This window comes from Trachypithecus francoisi, unplaced genomic scaffold (genome assembly GCF_009764315.1).
Source record: "Trachypithecus francoisi isolate TF-2019V2 unplaced genomic scaffold, Tfra_2.0 Lachesis_group16, whole genome shotgun sequence".
NCBI classification, from domain to species: Eukaryota; Metazoa; Chordata; class Mammalia; order Primates; family Cercopithecidae; genus Trachypithecus; species Trachypithecus francoisi.
In genome coordinates, this window is record NW_022681461.1 from 27,077,555 (window position 1) to 27,102,249 (window position 24,695).

General features: G+C 38.7%; 1 protein-coding gene across 4 annotated transcripts in view; it reads left to right on the plus strand.

Moving 5' to 3' along the window:
• TRPM3 (transient receptor potential cation channel subfamily M member 3) overlaps positions 1–24,695 on the plus strand; it is a 332,704-nt gene that overhangs the window by 172,860 nt on the left and 135,149 nt on the right. For all 4 annotated transcript variants that reach the window (XM_033237111.1, XM_033237115.1, XM_033237113.1 and 1 more), the window contains one exon: positions 8,365–8,437. In XM_033237111.1, coding sequence (XP_033093002.1) covers positions 8,365–8,437 — 73 coding nt within the window. The remainder of the gene's footprint in view (positions 1–8,364; positions 8,438–24,695) is intronic.

Below are 24,695 nucleotides of genomic sequence, written 5' to 3' on the forward strand. Positions count from 1 at the left end.
CAGCATGAAATGATTTCTACAATCTACAATTCTACAATTTGATAGATTGAACCAAAGTGTCCTTGCAGCTTATAGATGCTTTTCACTCTAATATCATGGTTATTTTCATTTTCAAAAGCTCTACTCAATCTTCATCTCTATTTTCATGGATTCATTGCTTACTGTGGCATATATATAAATCACAAATTAAGCTAATTAATAGATACCTTGAAAGTGAGTCAATTTCATTGTCCCAATATTTTTTATATCCTTATTTAACTGTAAGACCTGCTGAGTTTTAGAAATGGAAAGTCCATGACTAACTCAGCCACATATACTATGTTTTGTTATTTAGGTGGTGAATATGCCTATTTGTTTCTTAGAAAATGAACCAAACTCTTTTCAAACATAAAATTATTTCCACGTTTCTTCTTGGTTTCTCTGTAATATATACCTGCTTTGAATCTTAAAGTTTAAGCTATATGGAACCAAAGTTTCAAATGTATTAGAGAAACATGCCTTAGTGCTGCCTATGGCTCAAAAATGTCACACTCATACCAAGTCTCAAAAAATAGCCTATCATCCTCTTATTGGTTCCATCTGTGTTTTGTTACTTCTTTTTCTGTGTCTTCTTTGGGACTATTATTATTTCCCTTCATCTCTTTTGTTGTTTTTTAAAAAGTAATTTAGTGATGGTTACTGTAGTTGTTGCTTTGGGACCCACAGCATAACTTTTCACAGTCTACTTTTCAGTATTCATGGATAGTGTAAAAACCTTAAAATTGTGACCTTCTGTTGCCTTTCCCTGCCTTTATGCTAATGCTATAATACATTTTACTTATATGTGTTATAAATTCTAAAATGTATTATTATTATTGTAAAAGTCAGTTGTCTTTTAAATAGTTTTAAATAATAGCAAAATACATATTTACCCATGCAATTACCCCCCCAAAATTTTTTAAATAATGTCTAACCTCAGGCAGCCCACTTTCTATCACATAATGCTTGACTAAGTGATTGACCCTTGAACAATAATAGAGTGTTCAGCAGACTCTTGTGTTAAAATTGGTTCTTGACACTTGTGAGAAACTCTTGGTCTATGGCCTAATACACCCCATTCACTTTGCTATGTTACCATTCTTGTGTTGAATGTACTCATTTTTAATGTTTGCTTCTTTCAAACCAGTCTCCTAAACACAACCACTTGGTAGTAATTCATGTACGCAACAAATGCTTACTAAGCAAGGACTAGGACTCCTGACTGCAAATAAACTTCTCTTCAGTGCAGAGGCATGTGTGCAAATGGAAGTAATGAAGGATTAGAAGTGGGATCCTAGATGCCTTAAGCTTAGAGAATCATAGGGGCACAAAGAGAAAGCAAGGGTTGGATCCTGGTTATATTATAGAAAAGAACTTCTTAAATGGCACGTATCTAGTGAAAGGCTTCTAGTTTGTTCACCAAGAAGAGGGAAGGGTATTTCAGCGAGGAAATGAATGAACAAAGACAGATAGGCTAGAAACAACATAAAGGATCCTGACAGGAGTAAGATGTTCAGCACAACTAGGGCATCTGGTATGTGGGATTGGGTCATGCTATGGTGGTGGGAGTGCGATCAGCAAGAGATAAGACCAAAGAAAGGGTTGATGAAAAACCAAGTCTCATGTGTTTTCACTAATAAGTGGGAGCTAAGCTATAAGGATGCAAAGGCATAAGTACAATGTAATGGACTAAGGGGACTCATGAGGGAAGGTTGGGATAATGGTGATGGATAAAAGACTATATGTTGGGTACAATGTACACTGCTCAGATCACAGGTGCACTAAAATCTCAGAAATCACCACTATCTACAGATTATCCATGTAACCGAAGACCACCTGCACTCCAAAAACTATTGAAATAAAAATTAAAAAGAAATATTTTAAGTGTTGGGAGTGTGACATCAGCAGTCTTTGAATGCCCTGCTAAGAATGTTTAGCTTTATGTCATAGGGAATGAAGGCCACTTTAAAATGTTCTAATACACAGAGTGATATAATCAGGCATGGAAGATGGCCTGAACAGCAGCAGAGACTAGAATGCAAGGATGGATGGACAGGACCAGAATCAAGAAGACTAACAAAAAAAAAGGACTATAATAGTAGATGCTGCAGGCTGAACAAAGGCTGTGGAAGTGAGGACAGAGAAAAAGTAGCTAGGAGGAAGAAGCCATGTGGCAGAGAACTTTTCACTGTCTGGCAGATCATATGTTTTACTTACTTTCACTCCATCTTCCCTTTCTAGAACATAGGTTCTGTGAAGGCAGGGAGTTGTTGTCAGTGTGGTTTGCTGCTCCATCCCCAGCACCTAAATGGTGCCTGGTACAGAAGAGATACTCAATAAATATGTCCAATAACAAACTACATGCAAGAGGGTGAGGGTGACAAGTATGATGTGCAGATTTCTGACTTTTAAGGGGGCACAAAATGAAAGCAAGCACATACACAGGAAAGCTGGTTGGCAGGCAGGTTGGTGGGATGGAGAAAAGGGGACCATATCAGTTTGAAAGATTTTGCTTCCCTTCAACATGAAAATCAAAATTCCATTTAGGCTAAGGTGATCTGTCCACAAGAGAGCGGAAGATATAAGATATCAAACTGAATTTGGAGGAAAAGAGGTTTTTTAACAAAATGTTTTGATGTTGAGTTTTTTGGAATTTTGAAGAATAATCTCACTGTATTCCATAGTGCTTTGATAAGATCACCAACCACATTGCAAACATCCAGAAGTTTTAGGGTGCATGTTGAAAATACCAATTTTATAGTAAGTTAACATCAGACTTTACTAAATCACCTACAAAATAATTTAATTAATAACTTCTACCCAATTGAAAATATTTTTCTATTAAAATTCATATTGGTGAGATTTGATAGAATGAGCGTATATGCCTATCTCCCTTCCTGCTCCTCATCTTCAAATGACACAAAAAGACAAAATCATATATGTATAAATATATATATATATATATCTCCATCCTAAGCAGACTCTATAAGTGCTCAGCACGAAGGGAGAGGGTAAAGTATCCCATATTGTGAGACAAGAAATTTTTAGCAGTTTCTGGAATGTTAAAGCAGGTATAGAAACTAGAGTTTCAGATCCAGCGCAGTGGCTGATGCCCATGATCCCAACACTTTGGGAGGCAAGACGGGCAGATCACTTGAGCCCGGGTGAAACCTTGTTTCTAAAAAACATACAAAAATTAGCTTGACATGGTGGTGTGCACCTGTAGCCCCAGTTATTCAGGAGGCTGAAGCAGAAGGATCATCTGAGCCTTGGGAGGTCAAGGCTGTAGTGAGCCAAGATCATGCACTCCATCCTGGAAGACAGAGTGAGACCCTGTCTCAAAAAAAAAAAAAAAAGGAAGGGAGGGAGGGAGAGAAGGAGGTAGAGAGAGGAGAGAGAAAAGGAGGGAAGGGAGGGAGGAAGGAAAGGAAGGAAATGAGGGAGGGAGGGAGGGAGGGAGGAGGGGGTTTCCAAATTATTCTAGGAGAAAAGTATACACTATGAACAGTTATTTCAGTTACCATACAGAATCAAAATAAAGACAGGGAACAGGAAAGGGCCCTGAGAACAAAATCAGAGTAACAAATTAAAGAACCCCCCTCAGAGTAGCTAATAAGTTAAGAAATTCCATATCTACAAAGTTTATTTTACTGATATACTCACCCATGTGCATACACAGATATTCACTGCAACGGTGTTTGTAATAGCAAAAGATTGAAAATGATCCAAATGTTCATCAGCAGAAGTCATGGTTCATGCATATAATAAAATATTCTGCAGGCAACAAATGATATATGTGTGTATATATATAATAATAATATATTTGTATATATACATATATACATATAATTTGTATATATACATATATATTTGTATATGTATATATACATATAAACATATATATGTATATGGTTAGGTAATTTATAGGATATATAGAAATCCACTGTAATATTAAAAACACAATTTTTAGTAAAAGGAAATAAATTACATACATTTAAAAATGAATGAAAATGACAAAGTGCATATAAAAAATGTGAGATACATAATTTTAAATGCATTAATTAGAAAACAAGAAAGAACAAGAATAAATTGACTAGGAAGTCAACTTAAGATTCTAGGAAAAGAACAGCTAAGGAAGCAAAAGTAGAAGAAATGAATGGGTAACGATAAAAGATAATACTTTAAACTGTATAGAATAATATTGGGCCGGGCATGGTGCTCATTCCTGTAATCCCAATCACATCCCAAGGTGTGAGGATGGATTAAATCCAAGAGTTTGAGATCGGTCTGGACAACATAGTGAGACCCCCATCTCTAAAAAAGTTAAATATCTAGGAAAGAGTGGTGGTGCATGACTGTAGTCCCGGCTACTCAGGAGGCTGAGGTGGGAGGATCACTTGAGTCCAGGAGTTCAAGGTTATAGTAAGCTATGATCACGCCACTGCACTCCAGCCTGAACAATAGAGTGAGACCTTGTCTCAGAAAATAACAATAATAATAATATTGATCAATACAATGAAAAACTGATTCTTTGAAATGACCGTGATTTAGATATAGTGAAAAATAGAGAGAAATGAAAAAATTGCCATATAATTCTAGATATAAAAGAGATTTTAAAACAGTAAGAGAATTCTATGTACAACTAAACAACAATAAATGTGAAATTTTGAAATTTTGGGATATGATATGTCAGCATAAAATTTCTTGATTTTGATATTCTTAACAATACTGGATCTTATTTGCTAATATTTTAGTTCATCCTAAAAGGAACATTTAGCAAAATGTTGATGAAATGCTCGATTATCTAGAAAAACATGAACTTTAGTCAAGGAGAGGCAGAAAATCTAAAGTGATCAGTAAGTGGTGAATAAATTATAAAGATGATCAGCACTCTATCCGTAAAAATGGTCCAGCACCAAATAGCATATAAACATCCTACTAACTCTGCCAGAAGTGGTGAATTCCTTTGTTATAGGGACTATTCTGCTACATTAAGGGGAAAACGTTCACAACTCAGCAAGTTAGAGTAACTCTAATACCCAAACCAGATAAGACTGGTGACATGTACCAACCTCACTCACAAACATCATTGCAAAAATCCTAAATAAAATATTAGCAAATGAGATCCAGTGTTGCTAACAATAACGCATCAAAATCAAGGAATTTTATGTCAACATATCATCTCCCAAAACTACTATTTTAATTCACATTCCCTCAAAGAATATTTAAGAATACCTGTTTTTTTCCATCTCTGCCAACACTGAGGGGTGATAGGAAAGGAAGGCCTTAGTTTTTCTTCTTTGACTTTTTTTTTCTGAAGCTTATATAAAAAGGTGTGTAATTAATATTTTTAAACATTCAAATTTCAAATAAAATAAAAACGGAGTGGTGATGAATACATAGTGTCTCAGGTCAGTCCAGGCAAGATTATAATGTAACTTTGTCTTTGGAGCCTCCAGTCTCCCCTTGGTCCTCCCTTTTCCTCTTTTTAAGACATCGTTCCTCCCACACCCTGGGTCACTCCCAGGTGCTTTGGTTCTGAAACCAGGACAAGGATGGGGCATGAACAGGGGAGCAACAATTGCCCCCACATTGGTTTTCCAGAAAAACTGTGAAGCCCTGTTTTACCATAATATTCCAAGGCCCTTTCCTCCGAAACCCTTTAGAAACACCACATTTATTCATCTTCTTTTCCCCAACCTCAAATCTGTTGCTAGGAAAACCTGATAATCTTGTGTTTCAGGATAAATTTAATGTTATCTATTTGTTGCCTCAGAAGAATTTCCATCTGAAATGTGACCTTTATGAAGCAAAATTTTAGTCATCAGCAGAACAGGTCAGATGGTTAAGGAATTCCATTTGATGCCTAATTTCTTAATTCTGAACAATGAACTCTGATGTTATCCTGAGTGTCCTCAATTTGCTGCCAGCTAAGTACATGATACATGATAGTATCTTTCAGACCATAGCCAGCCGTGGCTTAAAGAGCTGACTTAAAGGGCCAGCCAAAATTTCACCTCTGTCCCCTGGTTCTTTCTCCAGTGAACCCCAAATTTTCCCCTTAATTCAGGAATCCCTTCCTGAGTTCAGAGGCTAGAATAGTTCCCTCTCAACTTTCAAGTGGAAACTGTGGGGGTATTAATAGCTGTTTGGGATCATGTCCAGATGGCGTCTTGGCCAAACCTGTGGTTATGCAGAAGCAGATTTCTGGAAAATTTAATTGAATTGGGACATACCTCCACCTGATGGTCCTTACCAGAAGAGATCACAACTATAACCTGTGATCCAAACATAGCAGATAGATGGAGTTTGTTTGGCTCTTTATATTTTTTAAGGTTTTTGATCAGGGCCGTACATGGTGGCTCACACCTATAATCCCAGCACTTTGGGAGGCCAAGACCAGGAGTCCAAGACCAGCCTGGGCAACATAATGAACCCCATCTCTATCAAAAAAAAAAAAAAAAAAAATGGAGAGAGAGAGAGACAGAGAGAAAAGGAAGGAAAGGAAGGAAGGAAGCTAGGCATGGTGGCACATGCCTGTAATCTCAGCTACTCAGAAGGCTGAAGTAGAAGGATCATTTGAACCTAGGAGATTGAGGCTGCAGTGAGCTATGATCGTACCACTGTACTCCAGCCTGAGTGACAGAACAAGACCCTGTCTCAAAAAAAAAAAAAAAAAATGTTTTTAGTTCAAATATCTATAAAGGCATTTCAATTTGCAATTTCTGCCTTACCCTTCTCCCAGACTCTGACCTTAGGACATAAACAGGTACGAGAGTCAAGTGTTCATATTATCTTATTCTTCCCTCTGCTTATTTTTTCCCCAATATTTAAGGCCCAAGTTATAAAGGTGAGAGCTATTCAATTCCAATCACAGCTGTTCTTCTAGCTCATTGTGTGACCTTAAACAAGTTACCTTGTCTTTAGGTGATGAACTAGAAGTGTTCTGAGGCAACTAATTAACAGTCTATGGTTCTGTGTGTCTATTCTCACTACCATAGTGATAAAACTTAGACTTACAGATTAGCAAATCAGATTGTTTACTTCCTATGTAGTTGGAAATAAATAAGCATTATTATTATCTCATTCTAGAGATAAGCTTGAGGCATGAAACAGTTGAGTACTATAATAACTCAATGTAGATATTCAAGCAATATTTTGGCTTTTTTCCTATAGCCTCCTCTGACTTGGAAAACAAACTCTTCATTATTGTTAAGCATTGTTTGAAACTTTTCCTTTCCCTCTTTCTCTGCCATTAGTTATCACTGCCCTGGAAGTTGAGAGTTATGCCTGAGGCCACATAACTATGTTGTTTATGTACAAAATGATACTCCATCATGTCAGCCACTGTCTGTCCACATCAGTCAATCTATGGACTCTGTGACAATCTCAGTGTTCTAGGGCCAAATACAAAGTCAGATGTACTCCACCAACACTGTAATGGACTTTGCCCACTTACTCTGCTTGAAGTGTCCTCTGCTCTACTAAATGGGTCTGTGACCAGCTGTGCTGTACAATTTAGGAGTTATGGAACTGGACAGCTTAGCTGTATTAATTTCTCCATCTATATCTAATATAAATGTTCATATTAATGGTGTTTAGATTACATAGTCATATATATCCATCCTCACGTAATTCATATAATTATTTTATGTATTTACATAAAACCAGAAAGAATGGAAGGTAACATACTTTAAAATATGCATTGCTATGCCTGACTCATAGCAAGGGCCCCAAAATCATAGTTTTATTTTTTTATTGGGGGAGCAGGCTGTCTTAGTCTATTCAGGCTGCTATAACAAAATACTATAAAATGCGTAGCTTACAAACAACAGAAATTTATTTCAAATAGTTCTGGAGGCTCAGAAGTCCAAAATCAAGGCAGCACAGATTCAAGTGGTTCATAAACAGCAGGTCTAGCTGTGTCCTCACATGGTGGAAGGTGGAAGGGAGAGGCCTTTCATAATGGCACTAATTTTATAATGATTATTAATCATCACCTAATGGTCTCCCAAAGACCCCACCTCCTAAAGCCATCACACTGGTGAGTAGGTTTCAACATATGCACTTTGGGGGAACATAACCATTAGACCATAATGGGGGACATATGGTTATGACCATAATCAGTGCAACTATAAGTGGTCTGTGTTTGGAAACTACTGAGGCATCTCCCTCTTAATAAATCGCAGAGCCCTCTCATCGGGTTCTTGTTATGTGTGCTTGCCCTGTGGCTAAGAATCTACTTTGTAGATATAGAGATAGTCTCTGCTCAGATGTGGTCTCATTGATTTAATTTCTCTTGGGGGAAAAATGCTTTGCTAATGATCACCTTGTCTCAAATTGCAGATTACGGTATTTCGGATGGGATCAGAAGGACACCAGGACATTGATTTAGCTATCCTGACAGCTTTACTCAAAGGTAAAAGAGTTTCTGTGTCCAGAGAGTGCGAAAATAATTGAAACGAATTAATACAGTGACCTTATGTCTCCTAATAATAGATATAATCCCAATGATACTATGACACAATAAATTATTGGTAACATAGGGGTCTCTCTTGTAAGACAATTACTGCTATTAAATTCTCCTAGAATAGATGCTATAGTGTGACACAATTTTATAAGATTTAAATATGCTACAGTTTAGTTATGTCCATTGATTTATAAACATACATAAATTAAAAGGCTGACATAATATGTAAGATGCAATGTTATCTGAGGTTATTTAATAGTAATTTTTACCCTATCTACTTTCAAAAACCATTTGATATGGCATATGTGTGTGTGATATATATACACACAATAATAAATACCTTAAAACACACAATAATACATTAAAATGGAAAATTAAAAACCATTGAGAGGAAGGAGAAGAAAAACATTATGGTACTGTACTTGTTATAATAGAGCATTAAATTTAAGCTTCCTGGAAGTCAAGGCAAAAATGGTAATACTCTGAGTTGTAACTTGTTTTGAAGGTGGGTATTTGTCCTGTTCTCTAGTCCCAATACTACAAAGTCCTCATCTATCTGTTCTCATCCTTGGAGCCATATGAAGAGCAGTTTCCTTTAGGTTCTGTGGATTAAATCCTTCCTGTGCTTTACTAAGTACATTACATTTGACTAATAATTTGCAGTGTTAAAATAAACAGAAGGAAGTTTCCCCTGTTCAGTGCTGAAATTCAAACTGAAAACTATAAGACAAAACAAAACTACAGACCTTGTTGAATGTGGTTGTAAGTTAGAAATGTGTCCTACATTCTCTCTTAGCTCCAGAGTTTGTTTGTCTGCTGTAGCATCATGGTTGGTCACTACCTGTTTGTCATCTCCCTAGATAGGGCAGAGAATGTGTCTCATTCATTACTACTTTCTTAACATCTCACACAATCCTTAACATATGGCAACATTCAATCAAGTTTTGTTTAATAAATAAAGTTTTGTTTAATAAATAAAACAAATAATAAATTTGTTTAATAAATTAAATAAACAAGTTTTGTTTAATAAATTACTCAATGATTCAGTGATAGATTCAGCATTCCAAAATTAAAACTCAGAATACCAACTATTCCATTTATTTTCCAGTGTATCTACTTTTCTTCCACTATTAATATTCTCTTGAGGACCCATCATGTGCTACTGTGCTAAACTCTTTACAAATACTGTAAACATTATTTATTTCAACAACCAAATGATATAGGAGCTATTTTTAATCCCCATTTTACAGATGGAGTTAAGTTGAGCTACAGGAAGTTGAGTAACTTGCTAAAGGTTAAAATGCTATTTAGTAAGCTTGGTCTTAGGTCCAAGTATGTCTAACTCTTCACTATACCATGTGACCCATCTGACAATACTAGTTTGTCAGTTCTCTTCACCCACTCTCCAAGTGTATATATACACATTCATTCAAAATCCTGATTGCAGTTTAGAAGTTTTGCAATCCCATGAATCATATCATGTGTCCAGCTTGAGAACTGCTGCTCTAAAGCATGTTATCCCAATGAACTAAGAAATACAAAGGCTTTGCAGAAGAATCACAGGACCAGGGACCAGGCATGGACTGAACCACAAAGCATACTGCAGGCCCCACGCTCCCCTTATCAGAGACAAAAATAAAAATTTGAGAGAACTTACCCTATATTTGCCATTCTCAAATAAAGATATTTGAAAGTAATAATGTCAGTAATTGACATTTATTGAGAACTTACTATGTACCAAACACTGTGTTGGACCCTTTCCATGTATACATTTGTTTATTCTTTACAATAGTTCAATTACCAGATTTTACAAGCTCTATTTTATAAATAAGGAAATTGGGGCATAGAGCAATTCAGTAACATGCTCAATATAAGTTGGCCAGTAAATGGTAGAGACAGTCTGACCCCATAGCCCTCACTTATGCATAGAGATACACAAAGCATCCCTTTCCCACTGATAAGAAATGAAGCACCACATTTACAACCTTGAACAAAACTCATAGCAAATGGGAAAGTGATCCAATTATTGATAAAAACATATTGGCCATTATAATATCTTCTACTGAAAATATTTTCTTCCTCTTTCATGACTTTGTGAGACTTTAAGTTGTGATTCACATTCGGCTCAGCCTTAGAATTTATTCATTGTTTTATAGAATAGTTGTTTTCCAACATTTTTCAGCATGACATAACATATGAAATACATTTTATATTATAACCAAATAGTTACACATATGTATTTGGAAAATTGAAATTAAAGTAGATGAAGTAATATTTACATTGACAATATGCAATTGCAATATGCAGTGAAATTGGATATTTTCTATTCAATCTCTTCTAGTCTTTTAAATGCTGATTATATCCCACTAAATTGATTTCATGACCCACAAATGAGTCATAACCTGCAGTTTAAAAAAACACTGCCACAGAAGATTAAAGAAAATTATGATTGCTCTAAGAAATTAACATTTCTAATCACCATAATGAACATTATTTATGGAGCAGTTGATGCTAATGGGAATATATGCCATTAAAAGATTATGATGTGTCAACTCCATTTTGCGAAGGCTTTGAAATGCTCTCAGATACTGACCCATTTGATTTGTAAAGGCAATCAAGCACAGTACTTTTGCTGGCTTCTTCCGAGGCCAAGAGCCTACTTATATTGGTTTCAAACTCTTACGTTTATTAAATTATTCTTCCTACTTTTTTTTGAATTATGTGTGGGCATGTAACATAGTTCAACACTTAGTTTTTACATTTAGTTTGCAATTATCTAATGCATGTAGAAACTTTGTGCAGTCCAGTTTTTATTCTGCAGAATCAGAAATTTCTGAGAGAACCAGAAGTTAGAAAGAGGAGAAAGCCAGGAAACGACCCACTGGTCCCTAAATCCAGAGGCCACAAAAAAGGACAGGAAACCAGGTGACCATGGGAAAAATATTTCTTTGCTGCTCCTTGTTTCTGATCCTGTTGGGTTTGATTTTTCTTTGGGATCTGCATATTCTATATTAGAGGATACTATAATTTATATTATACAAACTTATCCAGTGTCTGTCCAAAAATGAAGAAAGAGAGAGACAGACAGAATGTTGTTACAGGCCAAGCTCATGCTTTGGGAAGTTGAGGCGGGAGTAGCACTTGAGCCCAGAGGGTCAAGGCTGCAGTGAGTCATGATTGCTCCACTGCACTCCAGCCTGGGCAACAGCGCAAGACTGTCTCCAAAAAAAGGAAAGAGAAGGAAAAAAAAGAAAAAAGAAAAAAGAAGAAGAAAGAATGCTGTTTCAGTCAGAGATGTAAGAGGCCCACAGTTTCTTCAACTGATGACCTGGAGTAGCTTTTGAGAATGGGCAATGTCACATTTGTCCTTCACATGATGGGACCAGTCCACAAGGGTAGTGGTCTGAGGCCAGAGACTGGGCACTCTCCTCCTGCATTAGCCTTCCCCTGCCCCTGCCACGCACACTAGGATATTCAGTTAACTTTGAATTTTCAGATAAACAACAAATAATTTTTGAGCATTAAGTCTGTCCCCCACGTGGGGACTTATCATACTTATAAGTGTGTCTCAAGTGAGTCTCAAGTGAGACACACTTATACTAAAAAAAAAAAGAAGAAAAGTTGTTTATTATTTGCCTGAAATTCAAACTTCACTAGGAGTCCTGTATCTTTATTTGCTAAAACAGGCTACCTTATTTTAGGGGTGGAAAAGGGGCGATCCCTTTCCCATCTTAAGGGTCAGAGCTGACACTTCTGTGACAAAGGTATATTAACAAGAGCAAAGCATAACGAATATGTTTGATCTTATTTTTATGTGACATTCAAGCCTTCAGAATGAAGACCTGAAGATACACAGAAAACTTTTCATGTTTATGCTTAGGCTCAGTGAAGTGTGAACAGCTCTGTAGAAATATGATTACACAGAAAGTCTGATGGAATACTAACAGACTGAGAGGGGAAATCCAGCAAGGCCTGTCTTATCAGATGCTTCTTGGCCTCTCTGTGCAGCATTCCTGCTGATGCAGGACAAGCAAGCCCCAAGGTGAGACTTAGCCCGTGACAGTTCTTGGCTTTGCCCAGGAAAGAATTCAAGGGTGAGCCAGCTTTATTGAAGAAGGAGTGTTACAGCTCTGGCACCGTTACAGCTCTGTTACTGCTCCTGCAGAGTGGGGCTACCCAATGGGCAGTGTGCTTAGATTAGCAGCTCAGGACAGTTTTGTAGTTATATTTGTACCCACTCTTAATTATATGTAGATTAAGGGGTGGTTTATGCAGAAGCTGCTAGGAAAAGGGTGGTAACTTTTGCATCATTGGCTCATTGTCATAGAAGGGGGTGGTAACTCCTGGGTGTTGCCATAGCAATGGTAAGCCAACATGGCACACTGGAGGGCGTGTCTTATGGAAAGCTGCTTCCACCCTGGCCCTGTTTTAGCTAGTTCTCCCTTTGGTGCAGTGTCCAAGCCCTGCCTCTGGAGTCAAGTCCTGCCTCCTACCTTACTTCCTTCCAGGTGTGGGATAGATCTCTTCTGGAATAAGGGTATTAATTTTGTTATGGCCAGCTGTGACACAGAAGGACAGGAGAAGTGGGTGGGGGGTGGGATTAGTGTAATAGCTTTAGGTTTTATGACTGGCTTTGGGAAAATGGGATTCTGGTCTCTATGACCTGCCTTGGGGAAGAGGGATTCCAGTTTCTATGGCTTGCCTTGGGGGAGAATGAAAGGTGATAGACAGGAGGGCAGGTGAAGATCAAAGAGAAACTTTGCTTCTGAGTCTGCTTCTGGGACCTTCAGTTTAGCCTTAAGGCAGGTTTGGCCTATCATTTTTCTAAGCCCCAACATCATTGATATTTCTGGACCTCAGATACTTTGAGAGATTCTTTGGGAAGAATAACTCAAGAATTTAGGGAGGTCCGTTAATCCCTCTGTCCACCTCCTCCTCTCAGCTGGCCCTGCCTTAATCACAACAACCAGAGAAAACTTCCACCAGAAAGGAGCCCAAAGTTAACTTAATAAACTGTTTGGTGTTTATCAGTCTGCTCCCCCAGCAGCCCCATGCTGTCAGCATCCGTCATACAACAGCATAAACCTCTTACTCCAGGCTCCAAAGGCAGAAAATATCCACTCACAGCAAATGAAGTTATTCTAAGTGCTCTCTGGACCCTTTCTGTGAATAAAATTACTCCCGCCATCCATCTAATCTCATAGGCCTTGGATTCAGTATAAAGTCAGATCACATGAGTGTATACCTTCATTCATACATGTGCACCGAAGAGTAATATGCGATGATCACTGTCCTCCATAAATGAGAAATTTGTTTACTTTGGGTTTAATCTTCACTGGTAAAGAAGTCCATCTGAGGCGCAGGGACAAAGTAACCTTTATTGCTTGTTTTCTTTTCTGACCAAAGTCTAAAGGTAAACTGAATTCAGGCAAAGTGGCATCCAGGACTCAAATGATGTCATTGGAGTCTGTCCTCTATCTCTCGGACACTAATCTGTACATAGGTTAGACAGAGCGACCATGAGCAGTCCAGACTCATACCCAGGCAGACAACTGAGAAAACCCCAATCAGAAGGAACCATCTTTCCTGGTAACTGCAACAGAAAGGTCCTGGGAGGACTTGAATTTGTTCATCTTGGATCCACACCCATCCCTGAATCCATCACTGTGGCAGGAGAATTGGGAGAATCCCTATGACTGTGGAATGAGAGATGGGGTTAGCTGTATTTATATCAGGGTTTTTGGTTCCCAATGAAAACAGAGGTGCTAAAACCAGGAGAAGGGGAAAGAAAGGATGCTAATAAGACTAAATGCAACTAAAAGAAATACACATCTCTACAATTATATTAGAAGAAGTACTTTTGGGAGACTGAGGCAGGCATATCATTTGAGGTCAGGAGTTCAAGACCAATCTGGCCAACATGGTGAAACCCTGTCTCTACTAAAAAAAAAAAAAGAAAAAAGAAAAAAAGAAAAAAAAATTAGCTGGATGTGGTGGCACATGCCTGTAATCCCAGCTTCTGGGGAGGCTGAGGCAGGAGAAATGCTTGAAGCCAGGTGATGGAGGATGCAGTGAGCTGAGATCGTGCCACTGCACTCCAGCCTGGGCAACACAGCGAGACTCCATCTCAAATAAATAAATAAATAAGTAAATAAATAAATAAAACTACTGAGGGGCAAAGTATGTCAAGTTTGCCTCACATGCAGGCACCTATAAATCTGTGTTCCAGGAACACATTCTTCATTCATTAGACAAAAACTGGAACTGGGTCAAATGAATACTAATCAGGGTTCAGACATTCTCTCAAGTCATAATCATAAAGTTTACTTTAGGTAAACCTAAATATATTACTTATTACCTACCATTACTTACTACATAATGGTTATTTATTATAATAATCACTGTTGGCCGGGCGCGGTGGCTCAAGCCTGTAATCCCAGCACTTTGGGAGGCCGAGACGGGCGGATCACGAGGTCAGGAGATCGAGACCATCCTGGCTAACACGGTGAAACCCCGTCTCTACTAAAAAAATGCAAAAAATTAGCCGGGCGAGATGGCGGGCGCCTGTAGTCCCAGCTACTCGGGAGGCTGAGGCGAGAGAATGGCGTAAACCCGGGAGGCGGAGCTTGCAGTGAGCTGAGATCCGGCCACTGCACTCCAGCCTGGGCGACAGAGCGAGACTCTGCCTCAACAAAAAAAAGAAAAAAATAATAATAATAATCACTGTTACCTTTCTTAATTTTAATGGTTTTGTACTTCATTATTTTTGACAAGAATTTGTGAAGATATTACATTTTTAACACTTTTTTTCCAAGACCAAAGTCTATTCCTTATTTTAAAAATGATTCCATAAGGGTCAGGTTGCTCCAGGCTTTCCCCACTAGGCTCCTCTCAGCCCAGCTCCCACTCCTACCCACAGTCTCTGCGTGTGGTACTTACCACAGTGAGCCAGTGAGAATGATGACCATATTCAAAGCATCCCTACTCCCTGATTGCAAATTGTTTGACCTCATTGAGCCACAGTCTCCCCATCTATAAGATAGAAATAATAATAATAATACATAGGTGTGACCATTTTAATTGATAACGCAAGCAAAGCACTTAACAAAGCATCTGGGATATCTATTTAATAGAGGACAACCTGACTGATAATGATGAAGCCAAACTAAAAATAAGGACGACACCTGTTTTACTTACCACGATGTACTCATATATACAGTGCCTGGCTTAGAGTCGGAATTCAGCATATATTTGTAACTTCTGAATGAATGATCAACAGGCTTTGGCTCAGGTTAGATATTCTTAAATCCTAATTATTTGCTGGCTGTGGCCAGTCAACCAAGTTATCTAAGCTCTGTGTGCCTCAGTTCCCTTCTCTGTGAAAAGGGAAATCAATTAAACCTCTCCCATATGGTTTGATATAAGGGACACATGAGATGGTTACTGCTAGCTCTTTAAGGGCAGACACTCTACTCTGCCTTCTTTCTGGTAAATACTGAACACATAATCGTTGTATACCCTTTCCCATCTGAAATAGGTTTTAAAGCTTCCTAGGACATTAGGATATCCCCCATATTCAAAATCCATCAAAATTGTAAAATGCCAAATTTGAAAGGACTCATAAATTTGAAAAACAAACAAAAAGCAGCAGAAAACCTCTAGCATATGTGTGAGAATCCAGAACAGACCACAGGAAGGAATTTAATCTAGAAAGCGGTTGAGCACATGCTAAGCTACCTTAAAATGAAATTCATTTTCTTGCAGGTTTATTTTCATGGAAATCCAAATAGATCTCAGTCCAATAACAGACTAAAGTAGGTAACAATTTTAGACATATTCATTTGTCTCTAACAGGAGAATGCAATAAAAGAACGTAAGTCCCTTAATTCCTTTTATTTGTACAGTGCTTTGTAATTCACAAAGCATGTTTATACAAGTTTTATCATTAATTTTCGCAACTCTGTGGAATGGTTACCAGATAATTTACCTCCAAACTGGCACTTCCTTGGGCATGAAAGTTGGCAGTATTAATAATTATGCCAGAACATCTGGAATGAATCAGAATGTCCAGGCAAACTGGTAGGTATGATCAAACCCTATCTTCCAACAGAAATTTCCACAGAAATTTCACCTGTGACTTTTCGCATTACCATACTATCTCACACCCCACTACCACCACCACCCTTCTCCCATTAGTCAGCTCCCTTTAAGAGTTAAACAAACTGGCACAGTGGCTCACACCTGTACTCTTAGCACTTTGGGAGGCCAAAGCAGGAGGATAGCTTGAGCGAAGCACTTTGAGACCAGCCTGGGAAACATAGTGAGATGCCATGTCTACAAAATTTTTTTTTAAATAGTCAGGCATAGTGGTGCACATCTGTAGTCCCAGCTACTCAGGAGGCTGAGGTGAGAGAGGATCGCTTGAACCCGAGAGGTTGAGGCCACAGTGATCATACCACTGCATTCCAGCTTGGGCAACAGAGGGAGACGCTGTCTCAAAAAGAAAAAAGGAAAAAAAAAAAAAAAGAAGAAAAGAAAAGAAAAAATAAAACTACTCTTCTCTTTTCAGACAGAGTAATTCATCCCTGTCCTCTGATATTTTGACCCCTGCCCTCAAGGTTCATCTATTCTAAGCAGGTTTGCAGGATATTTTTGCAAAGTTAGTCCTCTTCGTAAGCAGAGTTCCAGTGGCATTTCACAGGAGAGACTGGTTTCTTCAGCTTTCTTCAGCTTCTTGCATACAGGTAGTAAGTGAGAGAATGAGGCCTGGACTCCCATCTCTCCTCAGAAGATGAGAGCACGGTGTTCTTTGCTTCACGGTCATAATCGCCAGGAGAAAAGCTGCAACATGTAGACTCAAGTGCTTACAAGGACCAAGAACACCAGGGTTCCCCAGTCTCAAGTCTTAGGACATTCCTAGAAGATTTTTCAAGATTATGACCATATCCATGAGATTGTCTCACTGTGAAATTTGAAAGCTGAATAGAGTTATAAGGATCTAGGGAACTGAGAGGTGTCCGCTGGTGTTTGAAGGAAGAACTGAAATCCAGGTCTTCAGACACCCAGGTCAATTATTTTTCCCCTGCACCATGCAGCCAGTTCTGATGGCAGCTGTGGTCACCCCCAGCCCCTAGGTACACAGAAGCTGGGCATCCTTGTGCTCTGTGACTTTCTCATGCCTCAGAACTGGCACAGAATCAGAGCTCATTGTGTTTAGTGATCTACACAGTAAGCTAATTGCCATCCCAACGCTTCTGAGCTCCTCTTGGCTTGTGAGGAACTCATCACTGCCGACTTCCCAGCAGGGCTATGGAATCATACTTTTCTTTCTTGGCTTGCTTCAGGGCAATGAATCAGCTTCATTCATTAAATCAATTGCTGCCTAGTCTGCATTACATAATCACACAGATTGATAGCAGCACAATTCTGAAATAAGTAGCTTACATTAATTTTAAAAAAGCATGTTCCTCCTGGCTAAGCATGAAAAAAATAGATATAACAACAGTAAATCTAACATACAACAGTAACAACTGTTGTAGTAACAAAGAAGTTACTGCGTTTCTAAAGTAACTGTTTCTATAGTAACAAAGAAGTTACTATGTTTCTAAGTATTAACTACTTTAATACTATGTTTCTAAGTATTAACTACTATGTTTCTAAAGGAACTGTGTTTCTATAGTAACAAAGAAGTTACTATGTTTCTAAGTATTAACTACTGTAATCCTCACAAATACCACAATGGGGCAGGTACTAGCAGTATCATCCATCTTACAGTTGAGGAAACTGAGGCATGGAGAGACTAAGTATCTTGGCCAAGGTCACATGCTAGAAGTTAATGGAATCTATACATGAACCCAGTTTGTCTGAGTCCCGAACACTTGCTCTGCATTCTGAGCATCAATGACCATGATCGACTGTTAAGGACCACCCCCATGTTTGACATGTTTGGGACAGTCAATGACGACTAAACTTTTCTTGATACATGAAATAGCACAGACAAACTACCGGATAAATATAGTTTACTAAACACAAGAATCTACTGTCATTCTCTTCTGGACCCCTCCAAACAAGCATGACCAGTTTTATATTACAAGGATTAGAGCAGAAACCGTATTTTACACTCACCACACTGGTTTCACTTATTACACACTGGGAGACTAACTATCCCAGCCTCCTTTGCAGAGAAGTTGGGGCCATGTGAGTGTGCTTCAACCAATGGGATGTGATCAGAAGTGATGTGAGGCATTTCTAACATGGACGATGAGAAGCAGATAAGAATGCAGAATGGCAGACAGAAAACAAACCTGAATATTAAGCGGATATCAAACTGACTTACACTTCAAAATGCTCAAAAGGCCCAGAAATTGGGGCATCCAGAAACTCAAAAAGAGAATGAAGAGAGAGAAAATATAAAAGAAGATTTATTGTCTTTTTAAAGAAGCAGCCAGAGTGCCATATCCTCTCCTGTACTCTGCAAAGCCCACTCCAATCAAAAAGTAAATATTTATTCTCTAGAGAGAGTAAAACAGATTTTCTGGTCTAGGGGAACCAGGCACAAAGTGAGACCTGGGCCACAACACTGAAAGAGGGCCGTGCGAGGGGAAGGAGATGAAATCAGTTAATGCATTTTAGATGCTGAGACTTCAGCCCTCTTCCCCAACTTGGTTCCCAGTGTGCTGGTAGCTTGGTCTTTATCCTCTGGGCAAAATATTGGAAGGAGCCTTTTCTGTAAACTTTGATCTTCCCAAGAAATAAGACCTAAAGACACTCAAACACAAAAGATTTCCCAGATAAGAAGCCCAACCAGTTTATCTTACCATTAAGTTTACAGTTGATCATTTCTACTTATGTTCTCAGGGCTTCCAGGCAGCACTCTAGTGTCCACTCTCAAATATGAACAGATAACCAAGGATTGCCAAACACATAGGAAAGACCTCTAACATAGAAGAGAGAGAGAGACAAACAGTGAGATGCAGTGTGGAGCAAACAGAGCTATGTAGGGAGAAGGAAACTCACCAAAACTCTCATTGATAGCCTCAGAGAAATCAAAGAAAATGTTTTAACCATTAAAAAAAGGACAACATTCTATAAAACATTTAATTTTTTTTTTTTTTTTTTTTTGAGACGGAGTCTCGCTCTGTCGCCCGGGCTGGAGTGCAGTGGCCGGATCTCAGCTCACTGCAAGCTCCACCTCCCGGGTTTACGCCATTCTCCCGCCTCAGCCTCCGGAGTAGCTGGGACTACAGGTGCCCGTCACCTCACCCGGCTAGTTTTTTTGTTTTTTTTTTTGTTTTTTTTTTTGTATTTTTTAGTAGAGACGGGGTTTCACCATGTTAGCCAGGACGGTCTCGATCTCCTGACCTCGTGATCCGCCTGTCTCGGCCTCCCAAAGTGCTGGGATTACAGGCTTGAGCCACCGCAACCGGCCAAAACATTTAATTTTTTAAGAACTAGAAAGAGTTTTGGAGAATTAAAAATAGGATAGCATTAATATAAAATTCAGGGAATAATTTAAAGATAAAATTGAAATACTCTTCCAGAAAGTAGAGACAGGAAGAATAAAAGAGAGAATGGTGGATAAAAAAACCAATGCAATAATTCCAGAAAATGTCCCAGAACTCCAGAACATACATTTCCAGGTTGTAAGAAACTACTGAGTGAAAATAACTCTATACCAAGTCATAGTGTCATAGTATAGAAGAACACGGGAGCAAGAGAATAGGGGAAAAGAGAGAAAGTGAGAGCTTCCAAGGAGAAAAAGTGGGTCACATGCAAAGAACTAGGAGCTAGAATGCTTTGGACTTCCAAACAACAATGCAGAAAGCTATTATACAACTTTGCAATGCCTTAAAAATTCTGAAGACATTTATTTTCAATCTAGGCCTATATCTAATCTACCGATCACTTGTGAAGGTAAAATAAAGATATTGGCAGGCATTAGGTGCCCAGAAAAACCACTTTCTGTGGATGTTTTTCCTCAGAAACTACTGTAGGATGTACTCTACCAAAATGAAAGAGGAAACCAAAAAATAATAAATAAATACAGAACACAAAACACAAGAAATAAGAGCTTCAACACAAAACAGAGGAGTTGGAAATTCCCTGGATCATGAAGAAGGGAGACCCAAGGTGATAGTTCTGCCCCCAGGAACTTAGGAGGCAAAAGCAAGAGCTGACAGACCTTCCTAAGGCTTCTGCCTGGGACTGGCATCATGTCGCCCTGCTGCATTCTACTGGCTACAGCCAGCCACCAGGCCAGCCCAGATTCTGCATGAGAGGAGATGTCACAAGAGTATGAACACTGGGAGCTATGGTTCCTTGGAAGCCATCTTCAAAGGCCAACTACCAGAGAGAACCAATATAATCCTCTGGTTGCCTCTGTGGAAAGAGGAATGGGGCATTGAGGCTTTAAATTTTTATATCAAATCTTGGGGGAATAGATGACTGTCAACTCTGTGCATGTATAACTTTAGTAAAAATAAAGCATATTATGTCCCTGAATTTCCCAGAACTCAAAGAAAGAGACAGAATGAGTAAAAGAAAAAGGAGGGAACAGAAGGTGGAAAATCATTAATTGCAATAATTCCAGAAAATATACCAGAACTTCAGGACAAAAGTTTCCATAGACTTCTGCTCAAAAATTAAAATATGGGAAATGCAGTTATTTTTACCTAGCTGGCTGTGTAAATGAATTCCTTTTTGTCATCAGTAAGCAGAATAACCCAATTGAATGGTTTTTCTTTTACTCCCTCAGTTTTATATTAGTAACATGTTTCTCAGCTTTGCATATTGTATATAAAACAGACACACTCATGAAGTTCTCTGTTAACACATTCATGGGAGACCTGCGCAGTACTGACTTACTTTATGGCAGAGAGGGCACGGTAAAGAGAACGCATCTATTTGGATAGGTTGACAAAATGAAGCAAATACCCTGGTGCTTTCCAACATTATTCATCATAAGACCATATAATTTCAGTGGTCCTTTCTGCTTGCACATGAGAATATAGTGGCAATATTTACTGCAGAAAATCCTGTTCAAGATCACCAAGGAAACAGGGTAAATACTTAATTACCTGACTTTGTGAGGTTTCTATATAGCTTTGATTCATCAAAGTCTAATACCCTAGCTCTGAAAATGAAACTAAGAACAGTTCTTCAGAGTGAGTGAGATCTGACACAGAAAACACAGACTCAGTAGGTAAGAGGAAAAAACAAACAATGCTGAATTACTACCTCCTGCCATCCCTAGACCCGAGGAGAGGAAGGGTTCAGCTCCCACTCCAGGCAGCGTACAATCCTGAGAAGAGAAGTGGCCTTTAGTTTCTGAGGCACTGTCAGCCAGCTCTGACCTGTCAGGGCAGGTGCTACAATTCCATCAGCAGCTTGTGTCAGGTGCCACTGGAGAATCCAGAGTGATGTCCTGTTAGACCAGGCAGCCCTGGGAGGGTGTGAAAGGTACTCTCCTAATTGGGTGTGGTCGTGGCTCTCATGGAGAATCCCCTGTGTTCATGGCCCAGGTTACCTGGGGATAAACACACAACAAATTCTCTCAAATTAAGTTCCTTCAAAGCAATCACATTCTTAAAATCTAAACAGAGCACCTGTATCTAGATTAAGACTCTAGCACTACAGTAAATTTATATCCTCTTGTTTATATCTTAGCCTTTACAAGCTTAAACTGACTTAGGGAAGTGTCTAAAACGAAAGCTTCAATAGAAGGTAACATTTGGTTGACTCCCTGATTTCTACCAGAGAACCATTTATAATCCTAATGAGCAATTCTATGTGTACGAGCCCTGGGTAATTTAGGGCTATCTGTGCTTAATTCTGAAAAGTAGGGATTTAGTACAGAGCATCTTTTATGAAAATTCAATGATACCTAATTATTCTCATTAACTATAGCAGAAATCAAACTAATAACCTGGCTGGTAACTCTTCTCCATCCAGGAGTGTCTGCATGGCAGTGGCATTATTTACCTGCTAAGTTTATTAACTTATGATTATTAATTTGGTAAATTTATTGTTGGAAATGTGTAAAACACTAAAAATATTTGTACAGTGCCTTAATAACATAATATTATCTATTTAATCTTCAAAGTGATCCTTTGAAGAATATATTATTGACATCATTTTATTCATGAAGAAACTAAGTCTTGGAGAGATTAAGTAACTCTCCAGCTCCTACAAATAATAAATAAAATCAGTGCTCTTTCTCTTCCACCAAAAGAAGTTGTCATGGCCCATATTTTTACTTGCCACTCAACTGCTATCCAGTAAATGGTAACTGGAGACAGATCAGAATTGAGTCAGACAGCTGCCATTTGTCTTAGGTCTTATTCAGTTCTCCAAGAAGCCTAATATCAGGGATAAATGACCTAATCCTTGGCACACCTACTGTGTACAAAGCATTAACATAAGTGCTACAAAAATCTTTAAAGATGTGTAAAACAATCTTAAAATATGGTAGAAGTGCCATAAAACCTATAGAAACTGCAGTTCAGTTCTTCACACAGATGCACACAGACAAGCTGAAATGAGATTAATTTTGGGAGAAAAAGCAATAGAGAAGACGCTTTAGAATACATCTCTGAATTAGAATGAGAATCCTTAAACAACAACTTCCTAGGGAGGAAAAAGGAAAAAAGAAAAAAAAAAAACCAGCCAAGACCACCTTCTGTAAACTGTGCTCAGCCACCCCTAAGTTTGAAGCTCTCAGTGCCATTACACACACCAAGGTCAAATCTTCTCACAGTACAAGGTAATCTCCGGTATCCCCAAAGCCAAAGAGGTCAGGTCATACAATATAAGAGAACTTTTCAGGTCATACAAAAAAAGAGAACTTTAGACCTAAGAAGAATCCACCCATGACTCTTGAAACTCCACAAAGAAAACAGAACACCCCAAAAGGGATGAGTGGCACCTTTGTTCTGAATTCTTTACAGGAGTTCAAGTCGTTAGAAGCCTTCTCTAGATTTTTTGGTACAGCAGACGGTGAAGGGGGAAAGAGGTATAGGGTGAAAGAAAAGTAAATGAAAGAACATTTGTTTGTTTGTTTGTTTGTTTGTTTGAGACACGAAGAAAACTCAGAAACCAAGTGCATAGTTTTTTGGGGTTTGTTTTATATTGTTTCGTTTTCCTCTTTTGCAGCTGTGAGGAATTTTGGCCAAATTAGAGAGGCTTTGTCTACCCATAATTTGGAATTTCCACTTGGATTTGACCAAGTTAGGTGGAGTTGGTCAAATCTGATGGTAGAAAGACTGAAACAACAACAACAACAAAATAACAACAACAAAACAATATGATCACTGAACACTCTGATGATAAGGAAAAATTAAGACCAGTTGGTTGTGAAATTTTAGACAAGACCAAACCCTAGTTCAGCTACTTACCTAAGGATGGGTCTCAGGCTAAAGACTTATATCTACTATCCTAGAAGCAAGAAAAAAAAAGCCTCAAACTCGTCTTCCCTGCTGGGAGTGAGTGCAAACTCCATAAAGGAGTTACCTGCCTTCCATTGCTATGGAAGCAGGAAATCTTACCTTCCTTGTTGGAGGCAAGATAAAACTCCAAAAAAAAAGGGGAGTTGGACAGCAAAACAAACTTTCAGTCTCAACCAAATTTTGGGAGATCAAGGATTGTCTGGAGGGGCTGTTCCCAGACCTTAGCAAATTGTCCTATTGGTTTGAGCAATAAAGTTAGCTCATGCTGATACCAGGCAATGATAGATTTGTCAAAGGTCAGGGGCATCTCCACTCAGAATCCCTCCATGGTTACCAAAATGCGAACCTCAAGTATCTAAGATAGGTCTCAGTTAATTCATAAAGTTTATTTTGCTAAGGTTGAGGTCGCGTGCCTGTGACACAGCCTCAGCAGGTCCTGAGGACGTGTGCCTAAGGTGGTCACAGCACAGTGGGAGACATGACACATCAATTAACACATGTAAGATGAACATTGGTTCGGTCTGGAAAGGGGAAAAGGCAAGACAACCCGAAGTGGGGAGGGAGCTTCTAGGTCATAGGTAGATAAGAGACAAATGATTGCATTCCTTTGAGTTTCTGATTAGCCTCTCCAAAGGAGGCAATCAGATATGCGTTTATCTCAGTGAGCAGAGGAGTGACTTTGAATAGAATGGGAGGGAGGTTTGCCCTAAGCAGTTCTCAGCTTGACTTTCCCCTTTAGCTTGGTGATTTTGGAGCCCCAAGAT